The 13,230-nt window shown below is 50.6% G+C and overlaps 1 protein-coding gene across 1 annotated transcript in view; it reads right to left on the reverse strand.

The window, feature by feature from the left end:
- Positions 1-7,454, reverse strand: part of ST8SIA2 (ST8 alpha-N-acetyl-neuraminide alpha-2,8-sialyltransferase 2) — a 68,200-nt gene extending 60,746 nt beyond the window's left edge. The window contains exon 1 of the mRNA XM_055556121.1: positions 7,150-7,454. Within this exon, the coding sequence (XP_055412096.1) occupies positions 7,150-7,247 (98 nt within the window). The 5' untranslated portion in view covers positions 7,248-7,454. The remainder of the gene's footprint in view (positions 1-7,149) is intronic.
- Between the last annotated feature and the right edge of the window lie 5,776 nt (positions 7,455-13,230).

Genomic DNA, 13,230 nt, shown 5'->3' on the forward strand with positions numbered 1-13,230 from the left:
TGGAAGGAAACAGCTGGCCTCAAGTCTGCTCTCACTGCCAGTGTGGAGGCCATAAAGGTGATAAAGATAGGCAGAGCGGGCACTTCCTTTCCAGGCAAGAGGAGGATGGTGGGGGCCTGGCATTATAGGCAGTGGCAGAGCTAGAAAGAGCTCTCTGGAGAAAAAGAACTGGACATGGTCTTGGAAGTGGGGCTTCACATCTTTGCTTTGTTATCTAAACTGGCAGCAGGAGCCTTACCACTGGGTCCCCCTCTTTTACAAACTAGAAAGTTCCTTTCATTCCCATGGCCTGCTCCCCAACATTTGAGATGACAAAAGCTGTGCCCTTAACTGGGCTGTGACCTCCATGTTGGATACACATGTAGTGAAAAGCAAGGGGCTTTCTGAGCAAGTGGAGGGTGTTTAATTGCTTTACAATTGAGTGGACCTTTGGTGGGGAGGGCTTCCCTGGTAGCTGAGATGGTAAAGAATTCGTCTGCAATGCAGAAGACCTGGTTTCAACCCCTGGGGTCGCGAAGATCCCCTGGAGTAGGATACAGCAACCCACTCCAATATTCTTGCTTGGAGAATCCCATGGATAGAGGAGCCTGGTGGGCTGCAGTCCATGGGGTGTCAAAGAGTCAGACACAACTGAGCAACTAACACACACAGACCTTTGGGAGCATAAGGGTGAATGCTTGTATTTCCCACGTGCTTGGCCCAAGACCAGTCAATCTATGGAAATCAGTCCTAAATATCCATTGGAAGGACTGATACTGAAGCTGAAGCTCCAATACTTTGGCCACCTGCGAAGAACTGACTCATTGGAAAAGACCCTGATGCTGGGAAAGACTGAAGGCAGGAGGAGAAGGGGAGGACAGAGGATGAGACGGTTGGATGGCATCACCGACTGGATGGACATGAGTCTGAGCAAGCTCCGGGAGTTGGTGATGGACTGGGAAGCCTGGTGTGCTGCAGTCCGTGGGGTCACAAAGAGTTGGACATGACTGAGCAACTGGACCCAAGTTTGTTCATTCTAAAAATACTTTATGGGCTCTATTTACTAAACCATATACTTATCACCAGGTGGCTCCGTGGTAAAGACTCTGCCTGCCAATGCAGGAGATGTGGGTTTGACCCCTGGGTCAGGACAATTCCCTGAAGGAGGGCATGGCAACCCACTCCAGTATTCTTGCTTGGAGAATTCCATGAAAAGAGGAGCCTGGTGGGCTACAGTCTGGAGTTGCAAAGAGTTGGACATGACTTAGCAAGTAAATGGCAATACTTATCACCAGGGGCCAGGGAAGGGGGGAAAACATAATCATTGAGTCCATCTCCATAGGATACTGGGATGCTAAGGGTATACAGAGAAGGAGCAGCTACACCAGATGGTCCAAGAAGGTCTGGGGTCCTGGAATGCTTTGCAGAGGGGACTAGCTCTGAGCCTTAAAGGAGGAGTCAGAGGAAGGCAGGATGGATGGGTGAGGTCAGGAAGAATAGTGTGTGCAAGAAGGTTGATCCAGAAAGCAGTAAGTGCGCGTGCAAAGGCACAGTTGCCTGAAGTCATGGTATGTTCCACTGAACTGTGAGCAATACAGAATGGCTGGAGCCCAGGAAGACTGAAGAGAGATGCAGGGGCCAGATTACGTATTATCTTGTATGCCACACTAAAAGCAATGGGAGCCTTTATAGAATTCCACTCTCTCTGAGAAGTATTTATAATTTGTAATCTACAACATCCCCAATTTGTAAAACCTAAGCAATTTTAAAACCTAGCAACCCTGCTTTACAAGGGGAAAGAGGCCCTGAGTGGCGAATTGGTTTCTAAGAAGGATATCTATTTACAATTTAAATTTGATGCTAGGAACAGTTGGCAACAAGGACTTGGAGCAAGTCAGTTAAAAAACAGACTTTCTTTCTGTCCTATTTTATCCTCCAATCATGTTTATACTTGAGCGAAGTACACGAGGACTGGGGCGAAGATTGGGCTAAAAAAGAAAAAAAACATAGCCTCATCTTGTACAGGTATGTGTGTTTCTTGTGACCTGGACGGCAACTGTCCAAGGTCATTTCCTTTTGTCCCCACCTGGACTCATCCACCAAAAGGTGCACCTCACTCATCCTTGGCTTATGGCAGTAGTTGCCAGCTCACGGGTTTGATGATCAGAGCTGGTTCATTCATTACCTTCCCAGACAGCGTCTGATGTCTGACTGGGGTGCACCAGGACCCTGGCCATGATGTACTAGACGGCATCAGTTCTGACCAATCAGATGTCCGTTCTAAGAGGGTGGCGCCCTAGAGGGACCAGTTGTTAAGCATCTGTACTGTCAACCCTAGTCCAGATGTCCAATCACGTGGTGTGTAGAAGTGAGGAAGGTACATTCAGCTGACATCAAAATCAGAGTTGCAATGGAATGGGAGTTTTCCTCCTTCAGAAGCTTCAGTCCCAGGCCCCACCCGAGAGTCTGGGATGTTCAAGCTCATGGCCAGTGAACTTGTCTGCTAACCAGGGGACAGTGCCATACTGAACCTGACCGGACCGGGGGCACTTTTGGGAGACGAGCCCCAAGTCCTTCTCAGTCTTCATCACTCACCTGCCCTCATTCTAAACTGCTGGCGCGGGGGTGGTTACTACTAAGTCAGACCACATCCTTAGGGAAACTGGACCTTTGGAAGAACTCAGTGGAATGAGTTAGGAAGGCCAGTTCTGAGACCTATTCTGTAATGCCACTACAGGAGGCCAAGAATTCAGAGAAAGGGCAGTCTAGGGTGTCAATCAAGACAGGGACTTTGGATTCTCATAGAATTAGGGTCACTGGCTTTATCATGAGCAAGATATACAGTCTTTCAGAGCTTCGGTGTCTTCACTGATGACCTAAAGGTAGCCACAGTACCTAGCTAGTTCCAAGAAGTGTGGTGAGGACTGAGTGAACTAATGCTTTATTTATTTTAAAAGTCATTTACTGATTTCATTTTTTAAATTTATTTTTTGATCTTGCCATGCCAAAAATAATCCTGGGGGCATGTGAGATCTTAGTTCCCCAACCAGGGATCAAACCTTCACCCCCTACAGTGGAAGCACGGAGTCTTAACCACTGGATCGACAGGGAAGTCCCTGAACCAGTGCTTTAGAGCAGTAAGTATGGTGTCTGGCACTATTTGTGCTCAACAAATAGTAGCTCTTGGGGCCACTTAGTAGGGGACCATTGGGTTTCCACAAGGATGACGTGTTAACATCTACAAAACCCTTGGAATAGCTCTTGCTTCAAGCACTCAATAAATGAATAAACGTTAATAACCATCATCGTCTTCATCTTTGCCATTGCCATGCTTTCTATTATTATTATTACTATTATTCCTAGCTACATCCTCTTTGGGGCTTCCCAGGTGGCACTAGTGGTAAAGAACCCACCTGCCAGTGCAGGAGACATTAAGAGATGTGGGTTCAATCCTGGGTTGGGAAGATCCCCTGGAGGAGGGCGCGGCAACCCACTCCAGTATTCTTGCCTGGAGAACTCCATGGACAGAAAAGCCGGTGGGCTATGGTACCTGGGGTCAAAAAGAGTTGGACACGACTGAAGCGACTTAGCATGCGTGCACATCCTGTTTGTCCAGAGTTCTGTTATTCTTTTATGATTAGAGAACTCACTTGGGGACTGGGCATGGGGTTATAAATGAGGAGACCAGCTCAAACAAGCAGGCTTGCTCTGTCCTCAACCAGCCAGGGTAATCTTTGGTAAGTGATGCTACTTCTCTGGGTCAAATTTACCCCAATTACAAAAAGAGAGGAGGTTTCTTAAGTGGAACCCTACACTCCCTTTTTGTTCCAAGACTGAGTTGTTAGCCTTCCCTAAAGATGCCGTGCATGTCCATCACTGGGCCAGACCCCAGGGGATATTTATGCAACAGATGCTTCTGAATGCCTTCCGTGTGTCAGCTTCTGAGCCCACCATGGTGGGCACAACAGCCATGCTCACAACTCTCTCTTGAAGGTTACACTCAAGACTAAAGCTCAGGGGATGATCAGAAAAAGTTTGGCTTACGACTTTGTCCAGTGGACTCTAAAATTTGGGGGTGCTGCCTGAGTTGATGGGAGCTTTTACCAAAGCTTCACCCAATCTCTGATTGAGAATTTGAATTCACTCTTCGAAATCTTTGCAAAGAACCCATCTTTTTACATTTTCTTTTCCCATTCAACCCCAGGGAGGCATTTCCACAAGCAAGTAAGTTAGAAACAGAACTGTGAAAATCATTACTTAGCAAGAGACGTGTCTCTAGGGAAATAGCCCCTGGAAGAAAGCCGTGCCCTTCGCAACCCTTTAGACGATTCCTTGGGCAGGACAGAACTTCTGAGAACACCACATCAAAAGGCTTAATACTAAAAGGAATCAAGAACGTAGCAAAAATGTATCTCAGTTTTGTTCCTCTAGATAACACACATGAAATCGTCTTTCCTCTTTTACTTCTCATTTGTTAATCCTTGGAAATTTTACTCCAAAAGAGATATTTTTTTTCCCCGTCCTTCCTAACAGATCACAGGGTCCTACCATTGTCTTCCAGAAACAGTCATCCTTTAACAGAACCTCTATTTTCTCCCAGGGACCAGCACTGGCGGGTGATTTGCAATCTTTCGGAGCACAGGTCAATATAAAGTTGGGGAAGGGCAGGCAGGGTTGGCGCCATAGCCCCATGGTCTGAAGTTGGATTCCGGGTCTCCCGGGAAGGCAAGGCATAGGTTGAGGAAGACAGGAGTCCGATGCCTGGTGCCCTTCACTGGCTACTGTGCCAGGGCACTTACTGCACTGAGCCCCCGCTGGCTGTCCAAAGTTGGGGTGCTCCCAAAGATTAAATAAGTGACTGAGCTTGCAACTTGGCTTGTAAGCTTGGATTCCGGTCCTCTGTTCCATGTTCTTCCTCCCCGAGTCATGGCAAATCCCAGATGAGTGAACCGTGTGTGGGGCAGACTGGGGGTGGCACTGGAAGAGGGCTGAGGGAGAGGAAGCCAGGGGTCAGCCTGAGGACAGGGGCACCGGAGCTGGGGGGTGGGGCGGGTAGTGCCGCACGAGATAACACATTTGACTTGTTTGACAATTTTCCCCACGGTGGGCCCAAGCAGGAATGCGCCCCTTCCCCAACCCCAGTGAAACAGATCTAAGGAAACACCCACAGCGGAGGAGCCCTGGCTTTTGAGCATATGGTAAATGCCCTTCTTAGCTCCCGTTTTGGAGCTTATTTCCGGATACCCTATTGAAATAACCTAAGGTGGGGAGTGGGTTTACAAGGTATTTGGCAGGAAAGCGCAGCATTATATGCAAAGTGACTTGCTGATCGCGTTTAAAAAATTAAAAGTCACTGGCCTCTAGAAGAAATTCTGTAAAAGTTCAGTGGAGGGACAAGCGAGCAAGGCCTGACAGCGCCCAGCTCTTAAGTTTTCCCAGCACAATGGGCAGCCGCTGTTCCTTCCCTCGCGGGTCAAGGTCAGCAAGTGGCCTGGGCCAGGCAGAGCCCACATCTTGCGGGAGAATGGGAGTGTGTGTAGGGGGGGAGGGGGTGCCGAGGAAGGCCCTCCCAACCGCGTCCTCCTTCACCCCGACTTGTCCTGCCGGATTTTCTTTCCGATCCACAGTTTTGAGACGAACAGCTACCGAAAGGAGCGTTTCTCTTATCTCCGCGTAGGAGCCTGTCGTGTATTACGTGAACAGTATTTGGGAAAGTTTTCTGAGCTCTTGGAGAAATCGAGGAGGAGGAGGAGGGAGAGGAAGAGGGCGGGGTTCTTGAAGAGCAGTGGAGTTCCCAGAAGAAATTCTGGGGTTGCCAAGCCGGGCAGGGGCGAGGAGCAAAGGCGAGAACAGGCAGTGGCGACCGGCCCGGGTTTCGGTCCTTAGGGCCTTGGCATTCTGGGCCAGGGCTGGCATTTCCCTTCGGAGGAACCTGTCGGCTCGGCCGGCCCTCAACTAGCGCCGAGAGTGAATGAAATACCCAGCGGGACAATGCAGGGGCGCGCGCGGCGCGGGACCAGCGGGAGGGAGCCTGCCCGAAGCTAGACCCACGGAAGAAGGGACTTTCTGCCCACTCTATGACCTCACGTTCTCTCTGCCTTGGGCCAGGAAGCTCTCCAAAGGGCCTCTCAGAACCTTGGATAGCCCCCTCCCCACACTTGCTCACCGCGGGGTGGAGGTTCTTTGTGGAAAAGGGCTGGCCAGCGTGCGGGCGGCCACGGGGCGGGGCGCGAGCCTCAGCCTACCCGACCCACAGCGGGTGCGTCCCGCGCCGCGAGTGCGCACTCATCGAAGTCCTGTGCCAGGACTGGGGCTCGCGGTCCCGCCCTCAGAGAGATTGGGAGAAAAGCGAGGGCAGGACTGTGTGCCTGGGAACCCCTCGCCCCCGCCCCGCCCCAACCCCCAGCCAGGACAAGCGGGGGGCGGTACAGACTTTGCCCAAAGGTCTCCGTCTCCGCGACCCAGAGCGCACAGGAACCCGGGGGCGCAGGGGGCGCGGCGGAATTAGCTGAACGTCCAAAACCAGGTGAGGGTGGGGAAGGGATGACAGCTAACCCTTGCGCGCTCCTACCAGCCCGCGCCCCAGTGCTGGGCTCCCGGGCAGGCGGGAGGCGCGTGTGCGTATCTGGGTGTCCTGGGGACCCTCGCCTTCCTGGGAGCCCGTGGAGAGCCCCCGCCCTTCGCCCTGGCCCCGGGGATCCCCTCCCCCAGCACAGAGATCCCCGCGCGCCCCCTGCCCACTTTGCTAAGGCGAGAAAGCGGCCGAGCCGGAGACAAAGAAACTCCAACCTCCTCCACTCTCGGCCTCTCCGCCCGCCCCAGACACTCCCCGGCGCCCTCCCTCGACCCCGGCGACGACGCGCGCGGACAGGCCGAGGAAGGGAGGCAGGGTGGGCGAGTCTGCTCCCCTACGCGGGCCAGCTGGAGGCTGCCAGTCCTCCCGGCCCGGTCACTTCCCGCGGCAGCCGCGCCCCCGCCTTCCACTGCGCAGACAGTCCCGGGCCCCCGGCACCGCCACCCCGGGTCCAAATCATTCCCCACCTCTCCCGCCGAGCGACAGGGGGGCGCGGCGCGCAAACAAAGCGGGTGCAAGGGTGGATACAGAGTGCAGGGGTGTGGAAGAGATCCCGCCCGGGCTCGGCAAGGGCCCCGGCGCAGCTATTTATTTACCCGATTTCTTCTTCGATCTCCGAGATGTCTGCGAAGATGAGGAAGACCACGAGCAGCGTGAGCGCAGCCAGCATCCAGCTCCGGAACTGCAGCTGCATGGTGGGTTCGCGCCCACCGGGACCCACGCGGGCCGGCGAGAAGAGCTGGAGCTGGGGGGCGCAGCGGCAGGCGCCCGAGCCTCGGCGCGCAGCCGGGCAGACACGCTGCGCTCCGGGCGAGTCCGGGCCAGCGGCGGCGGCGGCGGCAGCAGCAGACAAGGGTTGCTCAGGCGCGGCGAGCCCGCTCGCTCGCTCTCAGCTCGCGTCCGCCCCTCCTCTCCACTCTCCTCCCCTCCCTTTCCCCGCCCCGCGCGGGGATCCGCGCGCAGTTTGACAGCTTCGCTCCGCGCCCCTGCTCTCCTCCTCCCACTCTAGACAACTCCAGTGTCCAGCCTCCGGCCTTTGCTTCTCCCGCCTGCCTTCTTTTCGTTCCCGAGGGCGCTGGAATGTGGCCGGAGCCAGCCACTCCCCGCTTTAGGGAGGCTGGGCTCGGAGCACCGCGTGCGTCCGGGTACCAAGCGGAGCCCCAGGGAAGAGCGCGCACCGCTCGGCGTGCCCCGCCGCCTGGCAAACGCCCTCCCTCTTTCAATCTTTGTCCAGCGCCCTCGGTTTCTCGCAAAGTTTTCCCAACACAAAGACCAACACCTGGAAACAGCCCCCGGCGCGCGGCGAGGAGCTGGTTTCAGCCAGGCAGATGTTTCAGCAGTTGACGAATTAGGAGGGGTGGTGGGGGAAGGGGAGGGGAGAAGACATCCGAGAGACGCCAACTTCGGAGGGGACGCTGATTGCAATTTGTGGGTGAGGTGCTCGCCCCGCCCCCCACCCCACCGAGAGAAATCAGCCCCGCCAGGCGGTCCTCTTGGTCTCCACTGACAGACCCAAGGAGACTGGGTCCAGAGAGGGCTCGCTGAGTTGCTTGAGCTATTGGAGCCTTGGCTAGATCCCCGACTCCTACCGGAGTGGCTCCTCTGTCCACAGTGGCAGACACATCGCTCACCCTGCCTGGGCCCTACGGGTGCTAGTTCTGAGCTGGGCTTCATCTTCCCAGCTCTTGCCCTCTTCCGGCAAAATCAGTACCCCCCGGGGGGGATCCTACCTTGATCTAAAGGTCTGCTAGAAAATTTGCCTCCACAAGGGGTAATATCCCCCTCTCCCGCTGAATAGTTTACACTTCCCCAGCCTTAGACCGCTTAACTCAAATTACATTTTGCATCACCCATTAGCCTGGGGTGGGAAGGGCCCCATTAAGTTTTACAGGAATTAGATAATTACCCAACTTTGCTTCTTCTTGTGCTAATGGTAACAATCCTGAAATCAGAAAACTTCCCAGAAATGATCAGCTGGCTAGGAAAGGGAGGCTACATGCAAGGGCCTCCCTGGAAAGCACTGGAGAATGAATGGGGGAGGCAGCTAGGCTCGCCCACACGAGCGAGGTCCCGGAGGGGCTTGGAGCAGAGGTGACTGTGGTTAGCCCCTTCGGAAGAGCCCTGGGGTGGTACGAATTGACCTTTTTGATTTCTTCTCCAAAGCACTGGCTGTGCTGAGTCCTTCTGCCTCCTTGTGTGTAGGAGTTGTATTTGATATCATTTAACCTTGTTTTTTTTTTCTGAGATAAATGGTTCGGATATTGGAAGAGGAGCGGACAGAATGGGAGGCAACTGTTATGCTGCTCCATGTTTCAATCACTCCCCCATTCACTCCATCACTTGGCAATATTTGCTGAACGCCTACTCTGTGCCAGGCTCTGTGCTAGGGGCTAGAGATGGCCTACAAAGAGGCACATGTTTTCTGCCCCCTAGTGGTTCATGGTTCAGGAGGAAGACACATTTGTAGCAATGGAGACTACAGAGAGAGGCAGGATCCATCCCTGGGTCGAGAAGATCCACGGGAGAAGGGCATGGCAACCCGCTCCAGTATTCTTACTGGAGAATCCCATGGACAGAGGAGTCTGGCAGGCTACAGTCCATGGGGTCGCAAGGAGTCAGACATGACTGAAGCAACTTAGCACGCATACACAGGGGATGTGAGCTACAATGCAGCTGTGGTCTCCTGAATGGCTTACAATTGATCAATGGGATCAGCCCTCTCCCCCCAAAGCAAGAAGAAACTGGCTGGCCTTAACCCTCTGCTTCCCTACAAACTGCATTCTTACTGCGCTGAACGTCATGGAGAGGTTGCCATCATCCTTAATTCATCCCAGGTCGGGTAAACGTCACTGTTACAAGCACTGATACAACAGTCTATTTCCATTATCTATTAGGTGACCTGTGTTATCATTCCAGCGTCAGATGCTTCCTTCCTTGGACTCACTTGAGGAGTCATTATAAGTGGCCAGGAGGAGTAGAAACTTGGTGAACAGTTCCATCCCTTATAGCAGGGGTTCCCAGCTTCTGGGATCTAATGCCTGATGATCTGAGGTGGAACTGATGTAATAATAATAGAAATAAAAGGCGTAATAAATGTTTTACACTTGAATCTTCCTGAAACCATCACCCCCCACCCCCGCTGCCCTGTCCATGGAAAAATTGTCTTCCACAAAACTGGTTCTTGGTGCCAGAAAGGTTGGACACTGCTCTCTTATAGAGAAATCTTGTAACCAGTCCCACAGAGCAACATTCTTCAAGTATATCTGCTGGGAAGTAGCACTAGCTTTGTAATGGGGAGGCTGTCCTTGCACTGAGAGCCATTGAGATGGGATTTTACTCTGAGAGTTGTAGGGAACCCTTGTGATAGTTGATCGTGGGATGCTGTCCCTAAGTACTTAGGTTTGAATCCTCATGAGCCAGCTGCTTTTACAGTGATCTGTGTACATTCCCTGCCCCTTGCAGCTCTCTCTGAAAACTGAGTTTGTTCCTGGGATCTGGAGGAGAAAGAATGATTGGATAGGAAGTGTCAAGTCTGCTGATGCTGGGTAGTGTGTGTGGGCACACGCTTGGTGCTAGCCTCCTTTCTTTCTGAACCCTCTGTTTACACACGTTACTTTTTTCTGCCTTGGTTTGTTGGAGAAACTAGAAGGTCCCAAAGTAATCATTTCTTTAAGCTAAGTCATTGACTGTTTGGGTTAAAATACAGGAGTTTATGGGAGTGGCAGCAAGTCAAAAGTCATTACCAACCAGTAACATTTAACTCACATTAATAGTGTCTTTTGAACCTCCCAGGAGGCCCAGAGGTAAAGAATCCACCTGCCAATGCCGGAATTGCAGGAGACAGGGGTTTGATCCCTTGGTGGGGAAGATCCCCTGCAGTAGGAAATGGCACCCCACTCCAGGATTCTTGTCTGGAAAATTCCATGGACAGAGGAGCCTGGTGGCCTACAGTCCATGGGGTCGCAAAGGGATTGAATGACTGAGCACTCATGCATATCAAATCTATTAGCTATTCAGGCACCTCATCAGGTCCCCAGAAATATTTAATATGAGGGAAAGAGGAGCAGGAAGCAGAGCCCCAGAGGGGCCAGACAGAGTTATACCCAGTCATGGGACAGCCCCTTCTCATCCCGACACTAGCTAAGGGCTTGGCTCCCCTTTCGGGGACCAGGAGTAGGACCTGGCACCCAGAGCTTAAATTCAGGGAAACTCAAAACTGCAAGTACCATTTAGACATTTAACTCCCCCCACCCCACCCCCCCCGCAAGGTATGTATGTAAACTTTAACAGAACTGCTCCTCAGGTTCTCAGAAGAATCGTCTTGGCAGTCCTTTCATACGAGTCCCCACCTTCTACATTTGAAGAATCTGAGGCTCAAAAGAGCAAAACTGCCCACAATGGTTCACCCAGCAGAAAGGAACTTTTAATTCAGTCCGTCTCCCCTGAGCCTCAGCAACTTCTGGGATCGGATTGCCAAGGGCCCCTGCAGCACCCCGGGCATTACTAAATGGATTTGTAAGCCTGCATTGCCTTTGATTCTTGCCGTATCCCCTTAGTTCTGGGATGTCAAGATAAAAGGAACAAATTTATCTTCACTCCCTGCACACTCTTCATCAGTAGAAACACCATGATCATAAATCTCAATTTTTGTCTTTCCACATGGAAGAGTGTAGGCCTTTCAGTCAATCCAAACTTGTTTTTTAAAACTCAGTAATATATGATAATTTTCCCATTCAAAACTCTGACCTGGTACCTAACAGCTTTGAACTCTCTGAAAGCAGTTTAGAGTGTTAAGAATCTGCCAAGTGGTAATGATCTGACTTCTTCATCATCTCTGAAGCAGAAGCTGTGAACAGCTATACCTGAGGCAGAGTGAGGTAGGGGTGTGTGTGTGTGTGTGTGTGTGTGTGTGTAAAGAGTTGGAATATTATAGCAAGAACAGACAATAGACTAGACAGAGGAGCCTGGTGGGCTACAGTCCGTAGGCTCACAAAGTGTTGGCCACGACTGAGTGCACACACACACACAAGGACGACGACAACAACAACAAGACAAAGTAAAGGGGCACATTTGCATTTCATTTGTAGCTTTTGTAAATGGCAACATTGTACCTTAGTCAAAGTAAGGAAGGAAATGTATCCAGGCAATTGCTTTAACTTTTTCTGGGATTATCAGCAGGAGATCTTGCAAGGGCCTTGGGAACGGCTCCCCAGGGAACTGGAGATTTTAGCAGAGAGGGGGGAAATGGTTCATTTTTGTTAGGAATTTTCTAACCCTTCAAATGGTATTAAGGGCTGTTTTGTCTTATATAAAAGACTAGAGAACTCATGTATCAAAAATGTTAGCAGCTTTTAATATTGGAAGAAAATGAAATGGAACATTTAAGCTTTGGGTGACTGACTTTCAGTGTAGAAATCTAACCATTCAACTACTGACAAAATGTTGAAATTATAAACATTTAGGGGCTAGGAATCATAAAAGTTACTTATCATAAACCATCTCTTGCTTAAATTCTTGACAATGTGTTCCTGTGAAATAAGCAAATGATTTCCTAACTAGATAAAACTAAAAACCGAATCTGAAAAGATACATGCACTCCAGTGTTCCTTACAGTACAATTTACAACAGCCAAGAGATGGCAACAACCTAAATGTTCATCGACAGAGGAGCGGGTGAAGAAGATATGGTGTGTGTGTGCCAAGTCACTTCAGTCGTGCAACCCTATGGACTGTAGCCCACCAGGCTACTCTGTCCATGAGATTCTCCAGGTGAAAATGGGTTGGGTTACTGTGCCCACCTCCAGGGGATCTTCCTGACTCAGGGATCCAACCCACATCTCTTCCATCTCCTGCATTGGCATGTGGATTCTTTACACTAGCACCAGCTAGGAAACCCAAAGAAGATATGGTACATGTATACAATGGAATATTACCCAACCATAAGAAAGAATGAAATAATGCCTTTTGCAGCAGCATGGGTGGCACTAGAGATTGTCATACTTAAAGTGAAGTAAGTCAGAGAAAGATAAATATATGATATTTCTCATGTGTGGGGTCTAATTCTGAAAAACGATACAAATGAACCTATTTACAAAATAGAAACAGACTTGCTGATATTGGAAAAAAAAAAAAAAAGCTTATGTTTACCAAAGGGAAACACGTGGGAAGAGGACAAATCAGGAGCTTGGGATGAATATACACACTATATATATAATATATACTACTATATATAATGTATAAGGATCTGCTGTATAGCACAGAAAACTCGACTCAATACTCGGTGATAACCTATATGAGAAAAGAATCTAGAAATGAATGAATACGTGTATAGCTGAGTCACTTTGTGGCACATCTGAAACCAAGACAACATTGTAAGTCAAATGTGGCCTGAGTCGGCCACCGCAGCCCTCAATTTTGTGTCACTTCTCTTAGCCACTACCCTTTTAAAGAAAAACAACAGCGAAAAAAACGGACTAAAAGTTTTAAAAACTGGCCACATCTGTCTGTGTCTGTCTAAAACTGCCTTCTGTGTCTGTCCAGTTTGTTCTGAATATGGTCACGTGGCCACACCTAGCTGCAAGGGAAGCATGAAACAAATCTTTATTCTGGTTTTTACTAGTGCTCTAGTAAAATTACAAAAAAAAAAAAAAAAATTAAGGTGGTTTTGAACCAAAGTGT

Source organism: Bubalus kerabau, chromosome 19 (genome assembly GCF_029407905.1).
Source record: "Bubalus kerabau isolate K-KA32 ecotype Philippines breed swamp buffalo chromosome 19, PCC_UOA_SB_1v2, whole genome shotgun sequence".
Taxonomy (NCBI): domain Eukaryota; kingdom Metazoa; phylum Chordata; class Mammalia; order Artiodactyla; family Bovidae; genus Bubalus; species Bubalus kerabau.